The sequence below is a fragment of the Rattus rattus genome, chromosome X (assembly GCF_011064425.1).
Source record: "Rattus rattus isolate New Zealand chromosome X, Rrattus_CSIRO_v1, whole genome shotgun sequence".
Taxonomy (NCBI): domain Eukaryota; kingdom Metazoa; phylum Chordata; class Mammalia; order Rodentia; family Muridae; genus Rattus; species Rattus rattus.
This window is the reverse complement of record NC_046172.1, coordinates 129,023,716-129,046,613: the sequence shown is the minus strand read 5'-3', so window position 1 is coordinate 129,046,613 and position 22,898 is coordinate 129,023,716. Positions and strand designations below refer to the sequence as shown.

The 22,898-nt window shown below is 45.4% G+C and overlaps 1 protein-coding gene and 1 pseudogene across 1 annotated transcript; one reads left to right on the top strand and one right to left on the bottom strand.

Moving 5' to 3' along the window:
* Window positions 1–815: 815 nt before the first annotated feature.
* Zfp92 (ZFP92 zinc finger protein) lies at window positions 816–21,910 on the bottom strand. The gene is given in 7 exon segments (XM_032890381.1): window positions 816–2,323; window positions 2,647–2,748; window positions 3,261–3,348; window positions 3,350–3,388; window positions 3,683–3,748; window positions 21,386–21,428; window positions 21,855–21,910. Coding segments are annotated over 5 exon segments (1,467 nt in total). The 5' UTR covers window positions 3,716–3,748; window positions 21,386–21,428; window positions 21,855–21,910; the 3' UTR covers window positions 816–1,118.
* Window positions 4,683–12,260, top strand: LOC116888221 (annotated as a pseudogene).
* Window positions 21,911–22,898: the final 988 nt, after the last annotated feature.

Genomic DNA, 22,898 nt, shown 5'->3' with positions numbered 1-22,898 from the left:
CTTTGCCTGAGGGATTTTTATAAAAGATCAATTCCCCAACACTCTAATATAACAAAGATGTCCATTTTCCAACTGTTACCCGCAAACAAAGCATATAAGATAATGGCAACTTTAATATTCTAAGAAATGTCATCTGAAAGATAATTGTGTGGGCAGATTCATTTCAGGGGTCATTTAAGTGCAAATTCCTAACCATTCATCAGCACACAATGAGTTCTGTGAAAGGGATTAGCAGAGAAACTTTAGTTATTGGGACAGTCAGTGGGTAGGAGTGGCATGTCTTATCTAGACCTATGAGGCACTAGAGGAAAGGAACACTGTTCTCAAAATGGAGACCCTCAGGTCTGTGGGCTTTAACCTTTCTGCAAGATAACAGGTTTGGTACAGACCCTCCAAACAACATCAAGAGGCATATACATAGGGTCCAAGTTTTCACACATAGCCCAGCCTGTGCCCCAGGACAGCAGGTACCCTGTGCTTTCCTGTAAAGCATCAAGTCAACTTTAGAGCCCCTTCAATTTATAAACTTTTAATGGAATAAAGTGCCTTTAGTATATTTTCCCTAGAAGCACAACTCTTAAGGAGAAGGAACCACCCCACATTAAACAGGGGAAAGGTCATGGGGTTATCTGTCTGTAAACTTCAAGGTAACTGTGCCAAGAATTGCCTGGACATATCTGCTTCCCTCCTAAACACACCAGGCAATTCTCATGTGGATGGGAAAAACCAACTCTGTAGAATACAAATCTGCTCACTTGGAGCCCCCACTCACACAGGCTTTCACATACCCAAGCATTCTCTCTCTCTCTCTCTCTCTCTCTCTCTCTCTCTCTCTCTCACACACACACACACACACACACACACACACACACACACACACACACACACAGGAGGAGAACCCTGCCTAGGGCCCCTTGAGGAGCCTTCCTGTACAATCTCTAGGCATCAATTGTATCATCAAGGACTAGGGAGGGAGCTTTCCTTTTTGACCCCTCAGGGAAGGAGCAGGTCACACTACACTGGAGGGGAGTGGGGCACTGTCATTTTGAATTGCTTCTCTGTTTCACACTGGGGAAGAGGCCATCCTGCCATTCTGAGCTGCTGCCCTGTTTCTGGCCTCAAGGTGAGGATGGTCCCTGGGGCATCTCAGCATACAGGAAAACTACACTGCCTTCACTGTCGCTTTCCTCTGTGGGCTGGGCTTCCAGATGTTGGCTGAGTATTGACTTATCCTCCAAAGCTGAGGTGCTCGAAGTAACAGGCTTCTGTTTCTTGTCATCTTCGTCGTCATGGATGCGCAAGTGGCGACACAACAGCAACTTGTTCTCAAAGACCTGGCCGCAGCGCTCACACACTTGGGGCTTCTCATTGGTGTTGATGGGCTGAGGCTCAGCCGAGCTACCTTCTCCAGCCTCCTGGGGACTCTGCCCACGGAGACCCCGCTCCAGGAGCATGCAGCCGCGCCGGAAACCCTTCCCTCGGGTGCGGAGCTGGAGCCGCACCTCTCCATGCACCACCTGGTGCTTGAAAAGGTTGGCCCGGCGACCAAAGGCCCGGCCGCATTCGCTGCACTCATAGGGCTTCTCGCCGCTATGGACCCGCTGGTGTTGGCTGAGCCCTGAGTGGCCTCGGAAGGCCTTGCCGCACTCGCCGCACGCAAAGGGCCGGTCACCACGGTGACTGCGCTGGTGGTGGATGAGCTGCGAGATGCCCTTGAAGGCCTTCCCGCACTCCTGGCAGATGTAGGGCTTCCGGCCACTGTGGGTGCGCTGATGCTCTATGAGGTTGGAGCTTCTGCTGAATGCCTTGCCGCACTCAGAGCACTCGTAGGGCCGCTCGCCGCTGTGGATGCGCGCATGCTCAAGCAGCGCGAAGCTGCGCCGGAACACCTTGCCGCACACGCGGCACATGAACGGCATCTCACTGCTGTGGATGATCTGGTGCTTGACAAGGTTGGAGCTGCGCGTGAAGGTTTTGCCACACTCACCACATTCATAAGGCTTGTCGCCGCTGTGGATGCGCTGATGTTCCAGCAGCGCCAAGCTGCGCCGGAACAGCTTCCCACACTCGCTGCATTCATACGGTTTCTCACCGCTATGGATGATCCGGTGTTTGATGAGATTGGAGCTGCGGCTGAAGGATTTTCCGCACTGCTGACATAGATACCGCTTATCCGCGATTCTGGAGTGTTGATACCTTACAATGGGATTTGGCCTGAAATCATGAGGACGTTTCTGTAATGAGGATCCCGAGGTGTCTCTGAGGAGACCTCTTCCGAAAAGTTTCGGTTTTGGAGTCAGAGTCTTGCTCTTTATCCTATTTCCTGTAACGACAGAGCCACCCACAGTGTCACTTCCCTGGGCTTCTGTGGAGTGTTTCCCCTCCTTTCACCTCCCCATCAGGGAACCATCAAGCAGACAGAAGGGATTGCAGAAGGAGGGTATGCTGTTAAGTGGACAGAACTAGTAACACCATGGCAGATAAGCCTCTCTTCATCTAGTCTCAGCAGGAAGGGAGCATTGGGGGACTGACATCCTCACTAAAGAGGGCTTCTCACCCAAAGTTCCAGCCCACATCACCTTCCTTCCTTAGGCCAGCCCGTTTTACCCCTGACACTATCAAGTTAGCTGAGGGTACCTTGCTCGCCAGCACAGGATCCTGCTGCACTCTCCATTCCACCATCCCTAATCCAGGGCTTCTCCCCTTTCTCCAGCTGGGATACCAGGTTAGGCTTGGAGAAAGCAAATCCTATTCAAAGAAATGAAGAAATGTTGGGTTTGTGTGGAATTGGCAAGATGGAAAGTCTCTTGCAGATGCACAACGACAGGAGAATGAAGAATGTTGAAGCAGCTGGAAGGAAGTTGCCCTAGCTCCTGCCTACATTTCTCCAGGCTTGGAAATCAAGTGCACTACCTGGCCTCATGGCCTTCGTAAGTGGAAGATGTTGCTAACTTCTATAAAGCAGTTTGAATGTCAACTACATGTGCTGTTAAAAATGAATCTAAAATGCTGTAAATAAATATTTCAGTTTAATTGCTATCTGTTTCTCAATAGAAAGATGTTTTGGGAATCTATGATTTTGTGTGGGTCTGACAGGTCATTATTGATTATATCCTGAGCATTTAAAAGTCCAAGCTATTTAGAAGTTTATTTTTAATAGCATAACTGACCTACAAAGTATAGGTCAGATAAAGAAATGTACTTATTCTTGGGTTCATAGCAATCAACAAGCAAGAAAATTCAGAACTAGAGTCACTTACCCACTGACACCAAATGACTATAGTTTTCCAGCATCACCTGCTTGTAGAGGTTCCTCTGTTTGAGATCCAGAAGCTTCCATTCTGTCTTTTGTAAAGTACACAGACACATCCTCAAAAGATACTGTCACCTAAAAAGCAAGCCAATTATGTGTCAGGAATTAAAATGCTAGGTTAATCCTAGATGCAAACAATAAAAACATGGCTCCCTGTCCCTGGAGAGTTTAGCAGTCAGGAGAGACTCAGCAGCAAGTCTTGTCTCAGGAAAGAGGAGAAGACAGAAGTAGAAAACCTAGCAAAGGAGACTCAGGAAAGCAGCACATGCTGCATGGGGGGGCAGCAAAAAGCTCCCTCCATATAGCAGAAGCACTTGGAAACTGCTAAGGACAAATTCTGGGACAGTGAAGGGGAGACTAACCACTTACCTTGGGCTTTGCCCTCAGAAGAATGGCCGCCATAGTCAGGGCTCCAACCGAAGCACAGCTGAAAGGCTGAGAGACATGTAAAGAGTAAGATCAGGCTGGCCTGGTGGTGTAGCCTGTGGCTGCTGCAAAGCCAACCCCAGCTTGTTTCAAAACCTGGTTTATTTTTCTTGCCAAATGGTAGCAAGGCAAGGCAAGGCTGTGTGTGTGTGTGTGTGTGTGTGTGTGTGTGTGTGTGTGTGTGTGTGTGTGTGTGTGTGTGTGTGTGTGTGTGTGAATGGTGAGGTTCCAGAAGAGTGGTCGACCTCTTCTACAGACACCATAGGCTCAGTATCTGCAACCTCTGGAAGCTTCACATAGGCTACTGATTATTACACATTTCTTATAGCTTGATGGGGTCACTGCAACAAAGTGTTCTAAACCAATGAGTCACTCCCCTCCCTCTCACTTCCTCCTCCTCCTCCTCCTCCTCCTCCTCCTCCTCCTCCTCCTTCTTTTTTTAGTTTCTTTCTTCTGCCCTTCATACTCTCCCTCCAACTTTTAGGCATTCATGGATGCTCCATTTTGGTTCTCATTCTCTAGTGTCTGGGTCCATATTTAAAAAAACACACCAAACACATGCCCACAACCTTCAGGGGCAGAGTGAGAGTTGCTAGTGAGCAGAAAGAGGCACAATGAAGTGGGATCTACAGGAGATGGGCAGGGGCTCTCTTAAGAGGTGATGTCAGACAGAGAGTGGCCATATGGTTGCAAAGGAACACAGGCAATAATGTGCCCAGGACACAGGCCTTTCCCTATGGCATTCATTTGTGCTAAAAACTGAGAGGATGGACTTAAGCAATGAGACTGAGTGAGGACTGAAAAGAGTTGGTTCTCATGCCAAGGGCTTGACAGAGTAGACAAAGTTAACTTAGCTTCAGGCTTCTAAACTTCAATTCATGTAGAAGCTAGTTAGAGCCATTTGCTTCAAGAATGCTGTTCTAATAGACTTGAGACTGACAACATGAAAGTCCTGAGTAAAACAGCAGAAAAACCAAAAGGGAGCCCAGAAGGGTAATGGGTCAAAGAGTTTCATTATGCCCTGGTGGGTGACTACAGTTTGTTTCTTTGGCAATGATAGGGCCATAGGAGAGAAAGAGGGGACAGAGTCTAGGAAACACATTTACCCACTTAAATTGCCCTCAGGTCCTGTAAGTCAACACTGACTAATTATAAAGTCATGTTTCTGATGCAGTTTCATGAATCAGGCAAAAAAAAACAAAAAACAAAAAAAACCAAAAAACCAAAACCAAAACCAAAACCAAAACCAAAAACAAAGATTACTTAAAGGGGTGGAGAAACGGTTTAGTGGTTTGGAGCATTTGCTGCTCTTCCAGAGAACCTGAGTTCAATTCCTAGTACCTGTATCAGGGTTCTCACATCCATCTATAACTTCAGCTCTAGTGGATCAGATGCCTCTGGTCTTTACAGACATGTATATTCTTAAAAAATTATATGTCATGCATAGTGTCCAGTACTACATATATGCTTCCAGGCCAGAAGAAGCACCAGATCTCACTGTAGGTAATTGTGAGCCACCATGTGGTAGCTGGGGATTGAACTCAGAATCTCTCCAGTTATTCTTCAGCACACGCGTATCTCTCTCTCTCTCTCTCTCTCTCTCTCTCTCTCTCTCTCTCTCACACACACACACACACACACACACACACACACACACAGAGTACTAAAATTAAGGATATATTTTTAAAAGACTGACCTTTAAGATGGGACAGATAAACGCCACCTGGGACCCCTGTGTGCAGGGGCCCGAGAAAAGGCGGGGCAGGCCCTTCTGGTTGCTGCCCTCAAGGAGAGCTGAAACACAGCCCCCCAGCAGCAACTTCAGGCCTGGGAACAGAGGTAAGACCAACTTTTCTGCTCCAAGTGACCTGCCTGGTGGACTCAGAACTCAGGACACACAGAGGCAAAATTTCTCTGGGACCGGACACTTCCAGTTTATAGCTGGAGCCCAAAACTCCCTGATCATGTCCGGCCCACAGCTCCCTGCTCCCAAACCCTGTGGGAGAGAGAGCTCAGCCCAGACAGGTGGGCACTCCTGAGACTGCAGGGCAGGAGAGACCGCCAGTACTGCCCACCCTTGCCCACATCCCTGGCCCAAGAGGAAACTGTATAGGGCCTCTGGGAACAGGAAGATAGAGGCACTCAAGTGGCAGGTCCCCTGCAGTCCAGACACACCCAGATCTGAAGGGACCAGGTCAACAGCTCCCTGCACCCAAATTCCATGGGAGGGAGAGTTAAACCTTCAGAGGGGCAGACACACCTGGGAAGCCAGAAGAAACTACACTTTGCCCACATTTCTGACTCTAGAGGAAAACACCTAGCGCCATCTGGACCCACTGTGCACAGAGACCCGAGAAAAGATGGGCAGGCCTTTCTAGTTCCTGCCCTCACAGAGAACTGAAACGCAGCCTCAGAGGAGCAACTTCAGGCCTGAGACCAGAGGTAAGACCAACTTTTCTGTTTCAAGTGACCTGCCTGGTGGACTCAGGACACATGCCCACAGGAACAGCTGAAGACCAGTAGACAGGAACAACTACACGCCTGAAAGCAGAACACTCTGTTCCCACAACTGGCTGAAAGAAAACAGGAAAACAGGTCTACAGCACTCCTGAAACACAGGCCTATAGGACGGTCTAGTCACTGCCAGAAATAGCAGAACAAGGTAACACCAGAGACAACCTGATGACAAGAGGCAAGCGCAGGAACCCAAGCAACAGAAATCAAGACTACATGGCGTCATCAGAGCCCAATTCTCCCACCAAAGCAAACACCGAATATCCAAACACACCAGAAAAGCAAGATCTTGATTTTAAATCACATTTTATCATGATGATGGAGGACTTGAAGAAAGACATAAAGAACTTCCTTAGAGAAATGCAGGAAAACATAAATAAACAAGTACAAACCCTTAAAGAAGAAACACAAAAAATGCCTGAAAGAATTATAGGAAAACACAATCAAACAGGTGAAGGAATAGAAAATGGAAATAGAAACAATAAAGAAAGCACAAAGGGAGACAACCCTGGATATAGAAAACCAAAGAAAAGAGACAAGGAGCTGTAGATACAAGCTTCACCAACAGAATACAAGAGATGGAAGAGAGAATCTCAGGAGCAGAAGATTCCATAGGAAATCATTGACTCAACTGTCAAAGATAATGTAAAGCGGAAAAAGCTACTGGTCCAAATAATACAGGAAATCCAGGACTCAATGAGAAGATTAAACCTAAGGATAATAGGTATAGAAGAAGTGAAGACTCCCAGCTCAAAGGACCAGAAAATATTTTCAACAAAATCATAGAAGAAAACTTCCCTAACCTAAAGAAAGAGATGCCCATAAACATACAAGAAGCCTACAGAACTCCAAATAGATTGGACCAGAAAAGAAACTCCTCCCAGCACATAATAGTGAAAACACCAAATGCACAAAACAAAGAAAGAATATTAAAAGCAGTAAGGGGAAAAGGTCAAGTAACATATAAAGGTAGACCTATCAGAATCACACCAGACTTTTCATCAGAGACTATGAAAGCCAAAAGATCCTGGACAGATGTCATACAGACCCTAAGAGAACACAAATGCCAGCCCAGGTTACTGTATCCAGCAAAACTCTCAATTAACATAGATGGAGAAACCAAGATATTCCATGACAAAACCAAATTTACACAATATCTTTCTACAAATCCAGCCCTACAAAGGATAATAAATGGTAAAGCCCAACATAAGGTGGCAAGTTACACCCTAGAAAAAGCAAGAAACTAATCGTCTTGCAACAAAACAAAGAGAAGAAAAGCACACAAACATAATCTCACATCCAAATATGAATATAACAGGAAGCAACAATCACTATCCCTTAATATCTACTAACATCAATGGACTCAATTCCCCCAATAAAAAGACACAGATTAACAAACTGGATACGCAATGAGGACCTTGCATTCTGCTACCTACAGGAAACACAACTCAGAGACAAAGACAGACACTACCTCAGAGTAAAAGGCTGAAAAACAACTTTCCAAGCAAATGATCTGAAGAAGCAAGCTGGAGTAGCCATTCTAATCATGAATAAAATCAATTTTCAACCAAAAGTCATCAAAAAAGATAAGGACACTTCATATTCATCAAAGGAAAAATCCACCAAGATGAACCCTCAATCCTAAATATCTATGCCCCAAATACAAGGGCACCTACATACATAAAAGAAACCTTTCTAAAGCTCAAAGCACACATTGTACCTCACACAATAATAGTAGGAGATTTCAACACTCCACTCTCATCAATGGACAGATCATGGAAACAGAAATTAAACAGCGACGTAGATAGACTAAGAGAAGTCATGAACCAAATGGACTTAACAGATATTTATAGAATGTTCTACCTAAAACAAAAGGATATACCTTCTTCTCACCACCTCATGGTACTTTCTCCAAAATTGACCATATAATTGGTCATAAAACAGGCCTCAACAGATACAGAAAGATGAAAATAATCCCATGCATCCTATCAGACCACCACGGGCTAAAGCTGGTCTTCAATAACAATAAGGGAAGAACGCACACATACACATGGAAGTTGAACAATGCTGTACTCAATGATAACCTGGTCAAGGAAGAAATAAAGAAAGAAATTAAAGACTTCTTAGAATTTAAGGAAAATGAAGGCACAACATACCCAAACTTATGGGACACAATGAAAGCTGTGCTAAGAGGAAAACTCATAGCGCTGAGTGCCTGCAGAAAGAAACAGGAGAGAGCATATATCAACAGCTTGACAGCACACCTAAAAGCTCTAGAACAAAAAGAAGCAAATACACCCAGGAGGAGTAGAAGGCAGGAAATAATCAAACTCAGAGCTGAAATCAACCAGGTAGAAACAAAAAGGACTATACAAAGAATCAACAGAACCAAAAGCTGGTTCTTTGAGAACATCAACAAAATAGATAAACCCTTAGCCAAACTAACCAGAGGACACAGAGAGTGTGTCCAAATTAACAAAATCAGAAATGAAAAGGGAGACATAACTTCAGAATCAGAGGAAATTAAAAAAATCATCAGATCCTACTACAAAAGCCTATATTCAACAAAACTTGAAAATCTTGAGGAAATGGACAATTTCCTAGACAGATACCAGGTACCAAAGTTAAATCAGGAACAGATAAACCATTTAAACAACCCCATAACTCCTAAAGAAATAGAAGCAGTCATTAAAAGTCTCCCAACCAAAAAGAGCCCAGGTCCAGATGGGTTCAGTGCAGAATTCTATCAGATCTTCACAGAAGACCTCATACCAATACTATCAAAACTATTCCACAGGGGTTGGGGATTTAGCTCAGTGGTAGAGCACTTGCCTAGCAAGCGCAAGGCCCTGGGTTCGGTCCCCAGCTCCAAAAAAATATTTTTTTCACAAAATTAAAACAAATGGAGCGCTCCTGAATTCCTTCTATGAAGCCACAATTACTGTTATACCTAAACCACACAAAGACCCAACAAAGAAAGAGAACTTTAGACCAATTTTCCTTATGAATATTGATGCAAAAATACTCAATAAAATTCTGGCAAACCGAATCCAAGAGCACATCAAAACAATCATCCACCATGATAAAGTAGGCTTCATCCCAGGTATGCAGGGATTGGTTTAATATACAGAAAACCATCAATGTAATAATCCACTATATAAACAAACTGAAAGATAAAAACCACATGATCATTTCATTAGATGCTGAGAAAGCATTTGACAAAATTCAACACCCCTTCATGATAAAAGTCCTGGAAAGAATAGGAATTCAAGGCCCATACCTTAACATAGTGAAAGCCATATACAGCAAACCAGTAGCTAATATTAAACTAAATGGGGAGAAACTTGAAGCAATCACACTAAAATCAGGGACTAGACAAGGCTGCCCACTCTCTCCCTACTTATTCAACATAGTTCTTGAAGTTCTAGCCAGAGCAATCAGACAACAAAAGGAGATCAAAGGAATACAGATTGGAAAGGAAGAAATCAAAATATCACTATTTGCAGATGATATGATAGTATATTTAAGTGATCCCAAAAGTTCCACCAGAGAGCTACTAAACCTGATAAACACCTTCAGCAAAGTGGCTGGGTATAAAATTAACTCAAATAAATCAGTAGCCTTCTTCTACACAAAAGAGAAACAAGCCGAGAAAGAAATTAGGGAAATGACACCCTTCTTAATAGTCCCAAATAATATAAAATACCTCGGTGTGAGTCTAACCAAGCAAGTGAAAGATCTGTACAATAAGAACTTCAAGCCTCGGGGCTTGAAGTGGGAGAGCGCTTACCTAGGAAGCGCAAGGCCCTGGGTTCGGTCCCCAGCCCCGAAAAAAAGAACCAAAAAAAAAAAAAAAAAAGAACTTCAAGCCTCTGAAGAAAGAAATTGAAGAAGACCTCAGAAGATGGAAAGATCTCCCATGCTCATGGATTGGCAGGATTAATATAGTAAAAATGGTCATTTTACCAAAAGCGATCTACAGATTCAATGCAATCCCCATCAAAATACCAATCCAATTCTTCAGAGATTTAGACAAAACAATTTGCAAATTCATCTGGAATAACAAAAAGCCCAGGATAGCTAAAACTATCCTCAACAATAAAAGGACTTCGGGGGAATCACTATCCCTGAACTCAAGCAGTATTATAGAGCAATAGTGGTAAAACTGCATGGTATTGGTACAGAGACAGACAGATAGACCAGTGGAATAGAATTGAGGACCCAGAAATGAACCCACACACAGGTGTGTGGTCACTTGATTTTTGACAAAGGAGCCAAAACCATCCAATGAAAAAAAAGATAGCATTTTCAGCAAATGGTGCTGGTTCAACTGGAGGTCAGCATGTGAAGAATGCAGATCGATCCATGCTTATCACCCTGTACAAAGCTTAAGTCCAAGTGGATCAAGGACCTCCACATCAAACCAGATACACTCAAACTAATAGAAGAAAATGTGGGAAGAATCTCAAAACACATGGGCACTGGAGAAAATTTCCTGAACAAAACACCAACGGCTTATGCTCTAAGATCAAGAATCGACTAATGGGATCTCATAAAACTGCAAAGCTTCTGTAAGGCAAAGGACACTGTTGTTAGGACAAAACGGCAGCCAACAGATTGGGAAAAGATCTTTACCAATCCTACAACAGATAGAGGCCTTATATCCAAAATATACAAAGAACTCAAAAAGTTAGACTGCAGGGAGACAAATAACCCTATTAAAAAATGGGGTTCAGGGGGCCACGTCAGCGGGTGACAGGGCTGTAGGGGCACCATGCGCGGGCACGCTCCTGGCTAGCGCCCTGGCTGCTTATGCGGGTACCTGGAGCTTGGCGCGCTGCCTTTGGTGTGGCTGGAGCGGCCACAGGGAAGCCAGGCTGCGGGCAGAGCTAGGGGACGCTGCGGAGCAGCTGCTGCGGAACAGCCCGTGCGTGGCGGCTCACGCCCTGGACGCCTTAGTGGAGCGGGTGCTGGCGGCCGGACGGCTGGGGCGCCCAGTGCTGGTCAACGCATCGGGACCCGCCAATGCTTCGGACCCCGCGTGGGACTTCGCCTCAGCGCTCTTCCTCGCTAGCACGCTAGTCACCACCGTGGGCTATGGCTACACGACCCCACTGACCGATGCAGGCAAAGCCTTCTCCATCGTTTTTGCACTCCTGGGCGTGCCTGTCACCATGCTACTTCTGACTGCCTCAGCCCAGCGCCTGTCACTGCTGCTCACCCATGCACCCCTGTCCTGGCTGAGCCTGCGCTGGGGCTGGCACCCGCAGCGGGCAGCCCGCTGGCACCTGGTGGCCCTGCTGATGGTCATAGTGGCTATATTTTTCCTGATCCCGGCTGCTGTCTTCTCATACCTTGAGGAGGCCTGGAGCTTTCTGGATGCTTTCTATTTCTGCTTCATCTCTCTGTCCACCATTGGCCTATGTGCCTGGGGAAGCCCAGGGCCAGCCTTACTGATCCCTCTACAAGATGCTTGTCACAGCATACCTCTTCCTCGGCCTTGTTGCCATGGTGCTGGTGTTGCAGACTTTCCGCCGTGTTTCCGACCTCCATGGCCTCACTGAACTCATCTTGCTGCCGGATCCCGACACTGCCAGGCTCCACCAGGATGAGGATGACCAGGTGGACGTTCTGGATGCCCGGACAGATCTGCATCAGCATCTCTCTGCTGCCTCCCACGCTAATTACGCCTCCATCCCCAGGTAGCTGTCGACCTGGACACACCTGGCCTGGGCTTTGGGCCCCATGTGATTAGATCAACTGGAAAGCCCACTCACACTCTCCACTGGGAGGTGAGGAGTAGCTGCTTTGCTCCTGTGTCCTCCGCTCCTCAGGGCCCTGACACAGTCATTTTCTCCTCCTATCTTTTCTCCCATTTCTTCTCAGACTCTGACCACTTGGGCTTTCTGACTTTGTGAGAGTGGTGGTTTCTATGCCTTTTTGTTTTGTTTTGTTCTTGTTCTTCCGTATCTCACTCTCTTGCATAGTTCATCTGGCACATCCAGTTCTTCTGAGTCCAACCCTGGGCTCCATTTCAGCCAGTGAGGTAACTGACCGACTGGTCCCCTTGACAGTGACAAGCTCCAGTGGCACCGAAGAGGCAAGAGAAGCCAGGACTGAGGGTGGACCTGAAATGTTGGGTTATCTTTCCTGGGGACAGAACTAACCCAAGACCTGCCAGTCAAGAGAAAAAATGCTCCCTTCTCCTCGGGTGTCTATGGGCCATAGTACCTGTGGGAAGAGGCCTGCAATGGGCCAGCATCTCCCTCAGTGACTTAACAGGCAAGGAACTGACCCAGGATATGAGCCGAGATCCAAGTGGCATGAAACAAGCAGCCTAGCATAGTTCCCGTGGTGATACATGTCTTTTTTTTTTTTATTAACTTGAGTATTTCTTATATACATTTTTGAGTGTTATTCCCTTTGATACCATGTCTTTACTGGGCACTGATGGCACGTGGTCTCTGGAGCCAGTCTTCTTGGGCGTGCCCTGTGACTGGGCCATGTTTCACCAATGCATTTGGACGGTCACTCTACCTTTCAGACTCTGTCTCCTAAATGGTGACCAAAATAACACTTACTCTAAAAGGCGACCTCAACCAGTAGCACATGCCTGTAACCTGAGCTGAAGCAGGAGGCTTGAGAGTTCAAAGGCAGGATGCCATACTCAGCAGGAGCCAGGCAATAAAACAATGTAAGCAACAAAATTATAATGATGATGATGATGGTGGTGGTGGTGGTGGTGGTGATGATGGTGATGATGATGATGATGATGATATGTTCAATGGAATATAGTGCCAGGCTTAAAGGGACATGAGAGTAGGCTATAGAAGGACATATAACCCTCAGGGCTGGGACTTATTTTATTTATATAATATATCACTTAAAGATTTTGGCAGGGAAAAAAAAGATTTTGGCGGGCTGGAGCAATGACTCAGCGGTGAAGAGCACAGACTGCTCTTCCAGAGGTCCTGAGTTCAATTCCCAGCATCCACATGGTGGCTCCAAACCATCTGTAATGGGATCTGATGCCCTCTTCCGGTGTATCTGAAGACAGCGACAGTGTACTCATATACAGAAAAAACTAAATCTTTTTTAAAAAAGAAAAAAAAATGGGGTTCAGAGCTTAACAAAGAATTCACAGCTGAGGAATGCCGAATGGCTGAGAAACACCTAAAGAAATGTTCAACATCTTTAGTCATAAGGGAAATGCAAATCAAAACAACCCTGAGATTTCACCTCACACCAGTGAGAATGGCTAAGATCAAAAACTCAGGTGACAGCTGATGCTGGTGAGGATGGAACATTCCTCCATTGTTGGTGGGATTGCAGACTGGTACAACCATTCTGGGAATCAGTCTGGAGGTTCCTCAGAAAATTGGACATTGAACTGCCTGAGGATCCAGCTATACCTCTCTTGGGCATATACCCAAAAGATGCCCCAACATATAAAAAAGACACGTGCTCCACTATGTTCATAGCAGCCATTATTTATAATAGCCAGAAGCTGGAAAGAACCCAGATGCCCTTCAACAGAGGAATGGATACAGAAAATGTGGTACATCTACACAATGGAATATTACTCAGCTATCAAAAACAATGACTTTATGAAATTCATAGGCAAGTGGAGGGAACTGGAAAATATCATCCTGAGTGAGGTAACCCAATCACAGAAAGACACACATGGTATGCACTCATTGATAAGTGGCTATTAGCCCAAATGCTCGAATTACCCTAGATGCACAGAACACATGCAACTCAAGAAGGATGACCAAAATGTGAATGTTTCACTCCTTCTTTAAAAGGGGAACAAGAATACCCTTGGGAGCGAATAGAGAGGCAAAGATTAAAACAGAAACAGAAGGAACACCCATTCAGAGCCTGCCCTACATGTGGCCCATACATATACAGCCACCAAACTAGATAAGATGGATGAAAAGAAGTGCAGGCTGACAGAAACCGGATGTAGATCTCTCTTGAGAGACACAGCCAGAATACAGCAAATACATAGGCGAATACCAGCAGCAAACCACTGAACTGGAGAACGGGACCCCGTTGAAGGAATCAGAAAAAAAGACTGGAATAGCTTGAAGGGCTCAAGAGACCCCCCATATGAACAACAATGCCAACCAACCAGAGCTTCAGGGACTAAGCCACTACCCAAAGACTATACATGGACTGACCCTTGGCTCCAACAGCATAGATAGCAATTAATAGCCTAGTCACGGGGCTAGTTGAAGGGGAAGCCCTTGGTCCTGCCAAAGCTGGACCCTCAGTGAGCGGGATTGTTGGAGGGGAGGGCGGTAATGGGGGGGAGGATGGGAGGAACACCCATAAAGGGGGAGGGTTAGGGGGATGTTGGCCCAGAAACTTCGAAAGGGAATAACAATCGAAATGTAAATAAGAAATACCCAAGTTAATAAAGATGGGGAAAAAAAAGATGGGACAGATAGAATTATTAGGTGAAAGATTGGAGGAGACTTGGACATCACACATCAAAATGTTAATTGTAAGTTAAATGTGGAGCAGAGGTTGGGACAGATCTGTTCCTAGGATGAGCAGAGAAGTACTCTGACCACAGCCCTCTAACTGCAAGCTGAGTTGAGGCTTTGGGTTCATGAGGAGCATGAAGCCAGAAATGCAAGTGGACTGATCCAACTGCAGTTTTTCCACAAGGCAACTAGCACAGCCTCTGTAAATTAGTATCATGTGTGGAAGGAAGCTGGGAGGAAGACTTTTTTTTTATAGATGATAAGAGATTTAGTCTTAAGATGTTGGTATGATGAACAGAGTCATCAAAGTCGCTGAAGATGATGGAGACTGTGAGGTGGCTACCAAAGAATGGTTCAGGAGTAATCACCAGTGTTCACATGTTGGGTAGATAACAGCACTGAGGCACAGAAGAAAAATATTCTTTTAAAGAAATGTGTATATTGAAACAATTGAAAAAATGGTATGCTAAGTTTAAAATAGCCCATGAACCAACAACAACGGCAACAACAAAGAATGAAACATTTCCAGCACTCATTGCTCTTTTCATTGCTGTGAGCAACTTAAGAGTTTATTTTCACTCACAAATTGAGTGTATATTGTCCATCACAGAGGGGAAAGCACAGTGGCAGGTGTTTAAGGCAGCCACACCCAGGAAACAGATACAGAGACAGATGAATTCTAGTGCTGAGTTCTGTTTCTCTTTTTTCCTTTTTATATGTGTGTGTGTGTGTGTGTGTGTGTGTGTGTGTGTGTGTGTATTTATATGGGGGGGATGTGTACCTGAGTGCAGTTGCCTACAGATGTTAATAAAGGGCTTTGGATTTTCAGGGAGCTGGTATTACAGACAGTTGGGAAGTACCTGATATGGGTGCTGGAAACTGACCTTAGGTCCTCTGAACAAAGAAGAGACACTCATGTGCTGAATCATCTTTCTAGCTCCTTTTCCCCTTTTATCCAGTTCAGGACTCCAACCCATGGGACAGTGCCACCTTTATTTAGGGTGAGTCCTCCCTCCTTAGTTAAGTCTCTCTGGAAATATTCTCATAGACATTCCCAGAAGTCTTTTAGGTAATTCCAAATCCAGTCCACTTGACAATGAAGATGAACCAGCCCAAGTGTTGATGGAATCTAAGGCAGAAGGTGTTGCTGGATTTACAAGATGATTTTCTGTTTCCCAGGTGCTTGCCCTGAGACGCAAGCCTTCTGGATCTGCCTCAGGCAGGCCCAACTCTATATGGGAACAAAGCTGAGCTCCAGGTTTAAAATCTCCCTTCAGCTTATTCCGTGTTCTGGAGATCTTTATGCCATTGTCAGTGTGCTCTCAAAGTATAGTGGGACTCTGGTCGCTTCTTTCTTCTTTGTGATTCTGAGAATGATTCTGCTGTATCATATTGATGTACTTTGCCACAGGCCCAAAGCTATGGCCAATTAGCAAGCTGAAAGCTCAAAACCTGTGAGCCATAGCAAACATTTTCTCTGTATAACCTGGTTGTATCAAGCATTTTCTTACTGTAATAGGAAGCTGAATAACAATGACCAGAGCAAAGGAAAAAATAACTATGGAAACCATTGGCATAGGGCTAGAATATGGTTCGTCAGTAGTACTGTATTTGTCTTCCAAGCATGCGAATATGATTAGATGCAAGCTTGATATCCAAAACTCATGTAAAAAGCTAGGCCTAAGACTAGAGAGATGGGTCAAAGGTTAAGAAAATTCTGTACTTCCAGAGGACCCAAGGTGGGTTTCTAGCACCCAAATGTTGGCTCACAACCATCTGTACCTCCAGAACCAGGAGAGCTGACATCATCTTTTGACCTCTAAGGGCATTCACATGGCACATAAATGCATGGAAAACATTCATACATGCAAAATAAATAAACCTCTAAAATAAAAACCTGGGTCTGATGGTGCATTTTTGTAATTACAAGTGAGCTTCAGGCTGAGAGAAGTCTCAAACAAACAAACAAACCCAAAGTGGATGGCTCCTGAGGAATGACATCTGTGTCTTCTGGCCTTCATATGCACATGGACATGTGTGCCTAAACACACAAGAACACACACACACACACACACACACACACACACACACACACACACACCATGGGGAGACAGTTCAAGTGTCAAGACTGAAGACTGGATCTCTTACCTATATAAGTGGGTGTGGTAGCCCATCTGTAATCCAGGCACACAGAAAACAGACCTTGGAGCAAGCTAAGTAGCTAAACTAACTACTTAAGTGTAAGTAACTACCCAATTGACCAGCTCTAAGTTTGAGTGTGAAACTGTCTTTCCATATATAAGGTGGAGAGTCATTTTTTTAAAAGATTTATTTATTTTATGTATGTAAGTACACTGTTGCTGTCTTCAGACACACCAGAAGAGGCATCAGATTCCATTACAGATGGTTGTGAGCCACCAAGTGGTTGCTGGATTTGAACTCAGGACCTCTGGAAGAGCAGTCAGTGCTCAACGCTGAGCCATCTCTCCAGCCCAAGGTGGAGAGTCATTGAGATGGACACTTGATGTCTACTTCTAGCCACATATATATATATATATATATATATATATATATATATATATATATATACACACACATGTATCTGTGCATTACCATGCATGCGTGTCCTCACACATAGAAACACACATACACACAATCCCTAATCTCCCCCAACACAAGCAAAACAAGTTCATTTGGATGGTTATTCAATGAGTTAAATTCTACTCCTGAATACAAACTCAAAGTAATTTTAAAAACACAAAAACAGATGTCTACATAAAAACCTATACACCCACATTCATAACAGTCACACTATCCAAAAGGCAGAAACAGTCTAAACATCTATCATGAAACAAATGGATAAACAAAATATGGTATATATAAACAATGCAGTATCATTTGGCCATACGAAGGAAGGAAACTCTGATGTATGGTACAATATGGATGAACCCTGAGGATATTCTGCTAAGTTAAAAATGTCAGACCTGGACACAAAAAGCCACATGTTGTATGATTCCATTTATATGATTTAACATGGCACTTCATAAGAGCTGCTTTGACCTAGCTTTTAGTTGTGGCTAAAATCTTTGTCTTTTGTAGGTAGTTTGCCAAGCTCCCATTCTTACTATGTCCCATATTAAGGTTCCAGTCTCTTGGGCCACTAAATACTCACTCCCGCCTACTTCCAACCAGGTTCTCAATCAGGGACTAGATCCCAAAAAAATTGGTGGCTTCTACTAGCCAACCCACAGGGAACTCACCCAATTCCTGTTATGGACATGATATCCTAACAGTTTCCTTGTCCCTAAATGCCCCCTTCATGTTGCCCCACGTGGCTGATTTCTCTCATTCAGTGACCAAATATGAGAATTCTTGTTGCCTTTAATTTACCACGATGTCACGAATTCCCAAACCTTTATAAAGTGAATGAGTCCAAAAGAGGCAAATTCATAGCCAGAAAGCTGGGCTGAGAGACCAGATATAAAAAATAACTTAGTGGATTCAGGGGTTTCCCATGGGACAATAAAAATGCTCTAGAACTAGATAGGAAGCCTGAGCAGCACAGTGAAAGCACTGAATATCACTTAATAATGTCCTTTAAAATTGTGCCTTTAATTAAAACAATTATGTTATTATTTTATGTGTATGGGTGTTTTGCCTGCATGCATGTCTATATATTAGTGCACTCCTGCTGCCCACAGAAACCAGAAGTGGGTACTGGATCCCCTGGAATTGCAGTTATATATGGTTGTTGAGCTGCCATGTGGGTGCTGGGAATTGAATTTGGGTCCTCTGGAAGAACAACAAGTGCACATAACCTCAGAGCCATCTCTTCAGCCCTGCAAACTGTGTTCTCTTGACTCATCTTTTTTTTTTTTTTAAACAAGGAGGAAAAGAGACACGGAAATGGTTCAGTGCTTACTTAGTAGGAGGATCTGAAGTTGAGAGCGATTAAGACCCACATTGACTTCTGGCCTCCCTGCATAAACATGCATAGAGCTTACATGCAAATGTACACATTCAAATAAGGAGGGACAGGGGTTCTTTCAATTATTTGGATGCCCACAGGCTACATGTGCATTTCATTATGGACACTCTGTAACACTTATGAGGTGTGGAAATGATCCAAATTTACAAGGGTTTTGGATTAAAATGGTTGTTTTTGAAAAAACAACATGATCCAGGGAGATGGCTCAGCAGGTAAAATCACTAGTCATGCAAGCGTGACAACCTGGATTTGATTCATGGAACCCACATTTTAAACAAACAAAACGGGGGCTGGAGAGATGGCTCAGCGGTCAAGAGCACTGACTGCTCTTCCAGAGGTCCTGAGTTCAAATCCCAGCAACCACATGGTGGCTCACAACCATCTGTGATGAGATCAGATACCCTCTTCTGGTGTGTCTGAAGACAGTTATAGTGTACTTATACATAAAATAAATAAATAAATATTTAAACAAACAAAACATATAATGGTGTGAATCTGTAATCTCAGTGCTCATGAGGTAAGAGAAGAATTGTCTGGTAGTCTAGCCTAAAGTATGCAACTCAGCAGAGACAAGAGAGACTCCACCTTCAACAAGATGTTAGGTAAAACTGACTTCCAGAAACTGTCCTCTGATCTTGTGTGCATCCTGTTGCATTCTCTTTCACAGATATACCAAACAAAAATAACATAAATGTGCTTGTTCACTACCACAATGGCACCACAATGACATTATTCCTATCAGAAAATTCAGAAGCAAGGGGCAGTTTATCCCTCCTCACATTTGCTGTTGTGTTGTCCTAGAGCCAGGCCCATGTTCAGGATTTTACCTGTGGAGGATAGACCTATTGGAAGTGTCACACGAGGATGATACACAGCAGTGTTTGAGACCTACTCCCTAAATATCAGTCATGATTTCAGCTCTTGCAAAGACACAACAAACCCTATCCTCATGAAGATCCCAGGTAACTCCTAGGTAGCTCCATTCTTCTGGGTGGTATGTCCGAGTTTATGTGTGTGTATGTGCGAGTGCGTGTGCGTGTGCGTGCGTGCGTGCGTGCGTGTGTGTGTGCATTTGGAAGAAGGAAGCTTGGTAGAACTGAAGAACAATTCCCATTGGATTGTCTATGTTGCGGATCTCCAGAACACAGAATAAGCTGAAGGGAAATTTTAAGCCTGGAGCTCAGCTTTGTTCTCATATAGAGTTGGGCCTGCCTGAGGCAGATCCAGAAGGCTTGGGTCTCAGGCAAGCACCTGGGAAACAGTGAACCAGCAACACCTTCCCCAGGGCTTTAGTCCTGCTAAGGGTCTTGATCACAGGCCAGCAGTGGCTTCTTCAAGCCCTCTTTGCATGGACCAAGGAAGGAGGAAGGTGAGGAGAGGGTGGTCTACTGCAGGCACAGTAAGCCTGGCAGAGAAAAGGACCTGTAGGCCCATCCTACATGCTACCACGAGGTGGGGTGCTTTCCCTAGATAAAGGAACCAGAAATCCACCAAATAAACAGCAAGGAAAACAGAATCCTCTTTAGTCACATCACAGCGGGGAATTTGGGCCTTTTCATCCAGAAGGAGGGCTATCAGGTTACTTAGGGTAGAACTTTTCCTCTAGCAGCTCTTGCCCCAACTACATCTTTCAGCCCTGCATGCTGCTCCTGAGGCGAGGCTCTACTTAACTGCCCTACTACCACCTTACTAGGGATGGATGGCTAAGGAGCCTTGCCTGCCAAAGCCCTGAGGGAGCTCTCTTGCAACTACTGGCCCCAAGCTTAGTTCTAGGAGGAGGGGGCCATTAGAGGGCCACTAACCATGGATGCTTGCTGAGGGATCCTCTGAACAGGTAGGTCAGATCTTGACCTTTTCTGCACAGTCTGAACCAAGACTGTCACCAGAGTAAACCCACACAGCCCATTTGTCTCCTCCTTTCCCAGTTCCTCCCTTAGCTGCAGTCATGAGTCAGAGCATGCTTGCCTCAGGGCCTTTGTACCAGCTATTCCTTCTGCCTAGAATATTCCTTCAAAACAGAAACATGTGCCTTATTCTTTTATCACCTTCAAGTTTGGGCAGACATTTTCTAGTCCCAGCACCTAAATTTGCAACTGGGCTTCCCCCTTTTCAGCTCTTACTAGCTTTCATTCAACCCATGTAGTCGGTAATCTAAATGGCCTGTGCTCTGTCACTAGAACTTCAACCATAAAGAGGAGGATTTTTTCCCATCTCCTTTGATAGACCTCAGACAATTCTGTCACAACCTGGTTTTTAATGGTTCTTGACAGATCCTTATTAGGTGGAACTAGTCATAACTAGTACTGCAGGGAAGCACTAGGCACAATTCCCTGTTCAGTTCAGCTTTATTCACTCCCTTACCTGTTCTCCCACCTTCCCTCTGTCTTTCCTTCCAAGGCATTGGCTTCACTAAGCTTTTTGCTCTTCCCTGGAAGAGCAATCAATGAACACTCAACACACACCGTGGAAAGACGCAACTCTCCACTCCTGAGAGCCACAGGCTTATGATTTTGACAGCCTGTCCCAGTCTGGGGGCTCTCAGGGCTTGTGCCTGTGGGCTATTTGCCAGGTGCCCCTGGGTAACAGTGCCGTGACCTCATAATTGGAGCTTCCCCAGACTTCCCACACCCAGAGGTATAAAATCTAAATTACCTGGGCAGATCAGCTGTGCAATGCTGTCGTGTCAGCCCCAGGTCTGAAAATCAGAAGAGAAATACTAAAATAAGTCTTCGGTTCCCCTGCTCCCCCAGCTTCCCCAGCTCCCACCTCTGCCCAGTTCCTCTTCCCAAGGCACTAGCAAACAGAATCCCTGAAAGATCCTGCCCAGCTCTTTTAGCACTGTCCCATTGCCCAGGGCTGCCCCAAACGTTCCCACTACAGCCCCTCCGTCCATCCTCAGGCCACCTGTGTCTTCCCTTCCGCACTCCTGCGGAGACAGGCCAGTGATCTTTAGAGCTTCCCTTCTCCCGCCTGCCTGTCTACCTGCACGCTAGGCAGCTTTGGCTTCCTCTCCGCACCCCTAGATCAGGTAAAACCCGAAGCCAAGGATGCTGCCTCCAAGAAGCTCTCCAGGGAGGTATCCTGGAGAGGTTCTGAGCTTTCAGATGGCTGTCGGTCTCACCTTGTTCAGGAGGTTCGTCCTGCGTGGCCGACCCTCGGCCAGGTCCTCTGCTGCGGAGGAGGAGCAGGGCGCGCAAGCAGGCGTGCCTGGGGCGGGGGTGACGACGGCGGCGTGGGAACGGGGCGCAAAGGGGGGACACAGAGCATGCGCGGCGCTGCAGGAGGGCGGCTCAGCCCACTCCCGCCCCACTTAGGCGACTGGTCTCACCCTGGACACTTCCATTTTCTGTCTGGGCTGCTCTGAAGCAGTCTGATTGCAGTGGTCACAATATGGTAGTCCTGAAGCAACAAAAGAGACCCCTGTTGACTCACATCATTAATGAAACACCTCTCATGAATCAGACCACTGAACATTCCATCCATCCATCCATCCATCCATCCATCCATCCATCCATCCATCCATTTCTCTAGCATGAAGTGGCCAGGCCATGGTCTAGTAAAAGACTGTTCCTGTGAACAGGAAGGACAAGGACCAGAAAGGGAGCAGAGGGCATGAAGGGGGACCTAGAATAATGACAAGGTAGAGAAGGAGAGAAAAGAGAAAGTACAAGAACTGGTGATAAACTACTGAACACAGGGTCTTTTTCTCAGGTTATCCCATGTGGTCAGAAAGCCAGTCCCCCAGCATAGGCATTAGGGTTACCATTTTCCCATAGATCATCATCCACATGGTAGAATCAATATGGGAAACTGAGGGCTGGAGTTCTACACTTCTTTCTGGAAAGTTATGAGATCTCCCAAGAAAAGTTAGTATGAAAAGAGTAAAACATAAAGAAAATAAGATCAACCATATTATTGGTGCTACCAAAGCCTCCCAACCCAGGCTTCTAGGAACTGAGCTGTATGTTTCCTTATAAAGCTGAGCAGGGTCTTCTGTCTTTAGATGGCCTTGAGATCAGGCAGGGTCCAGGGCAAGGAGACCTCTGCAAGCCTGTGATCCTAGGATAAGGCTGTCCTATGTCCCATGCCTGGAGGAACAGTTAGGGACCCCCCACCCCACCCCCACCAAAAAATGCTCCTGGTAGTGTAGAGGAGACTGGAGGGG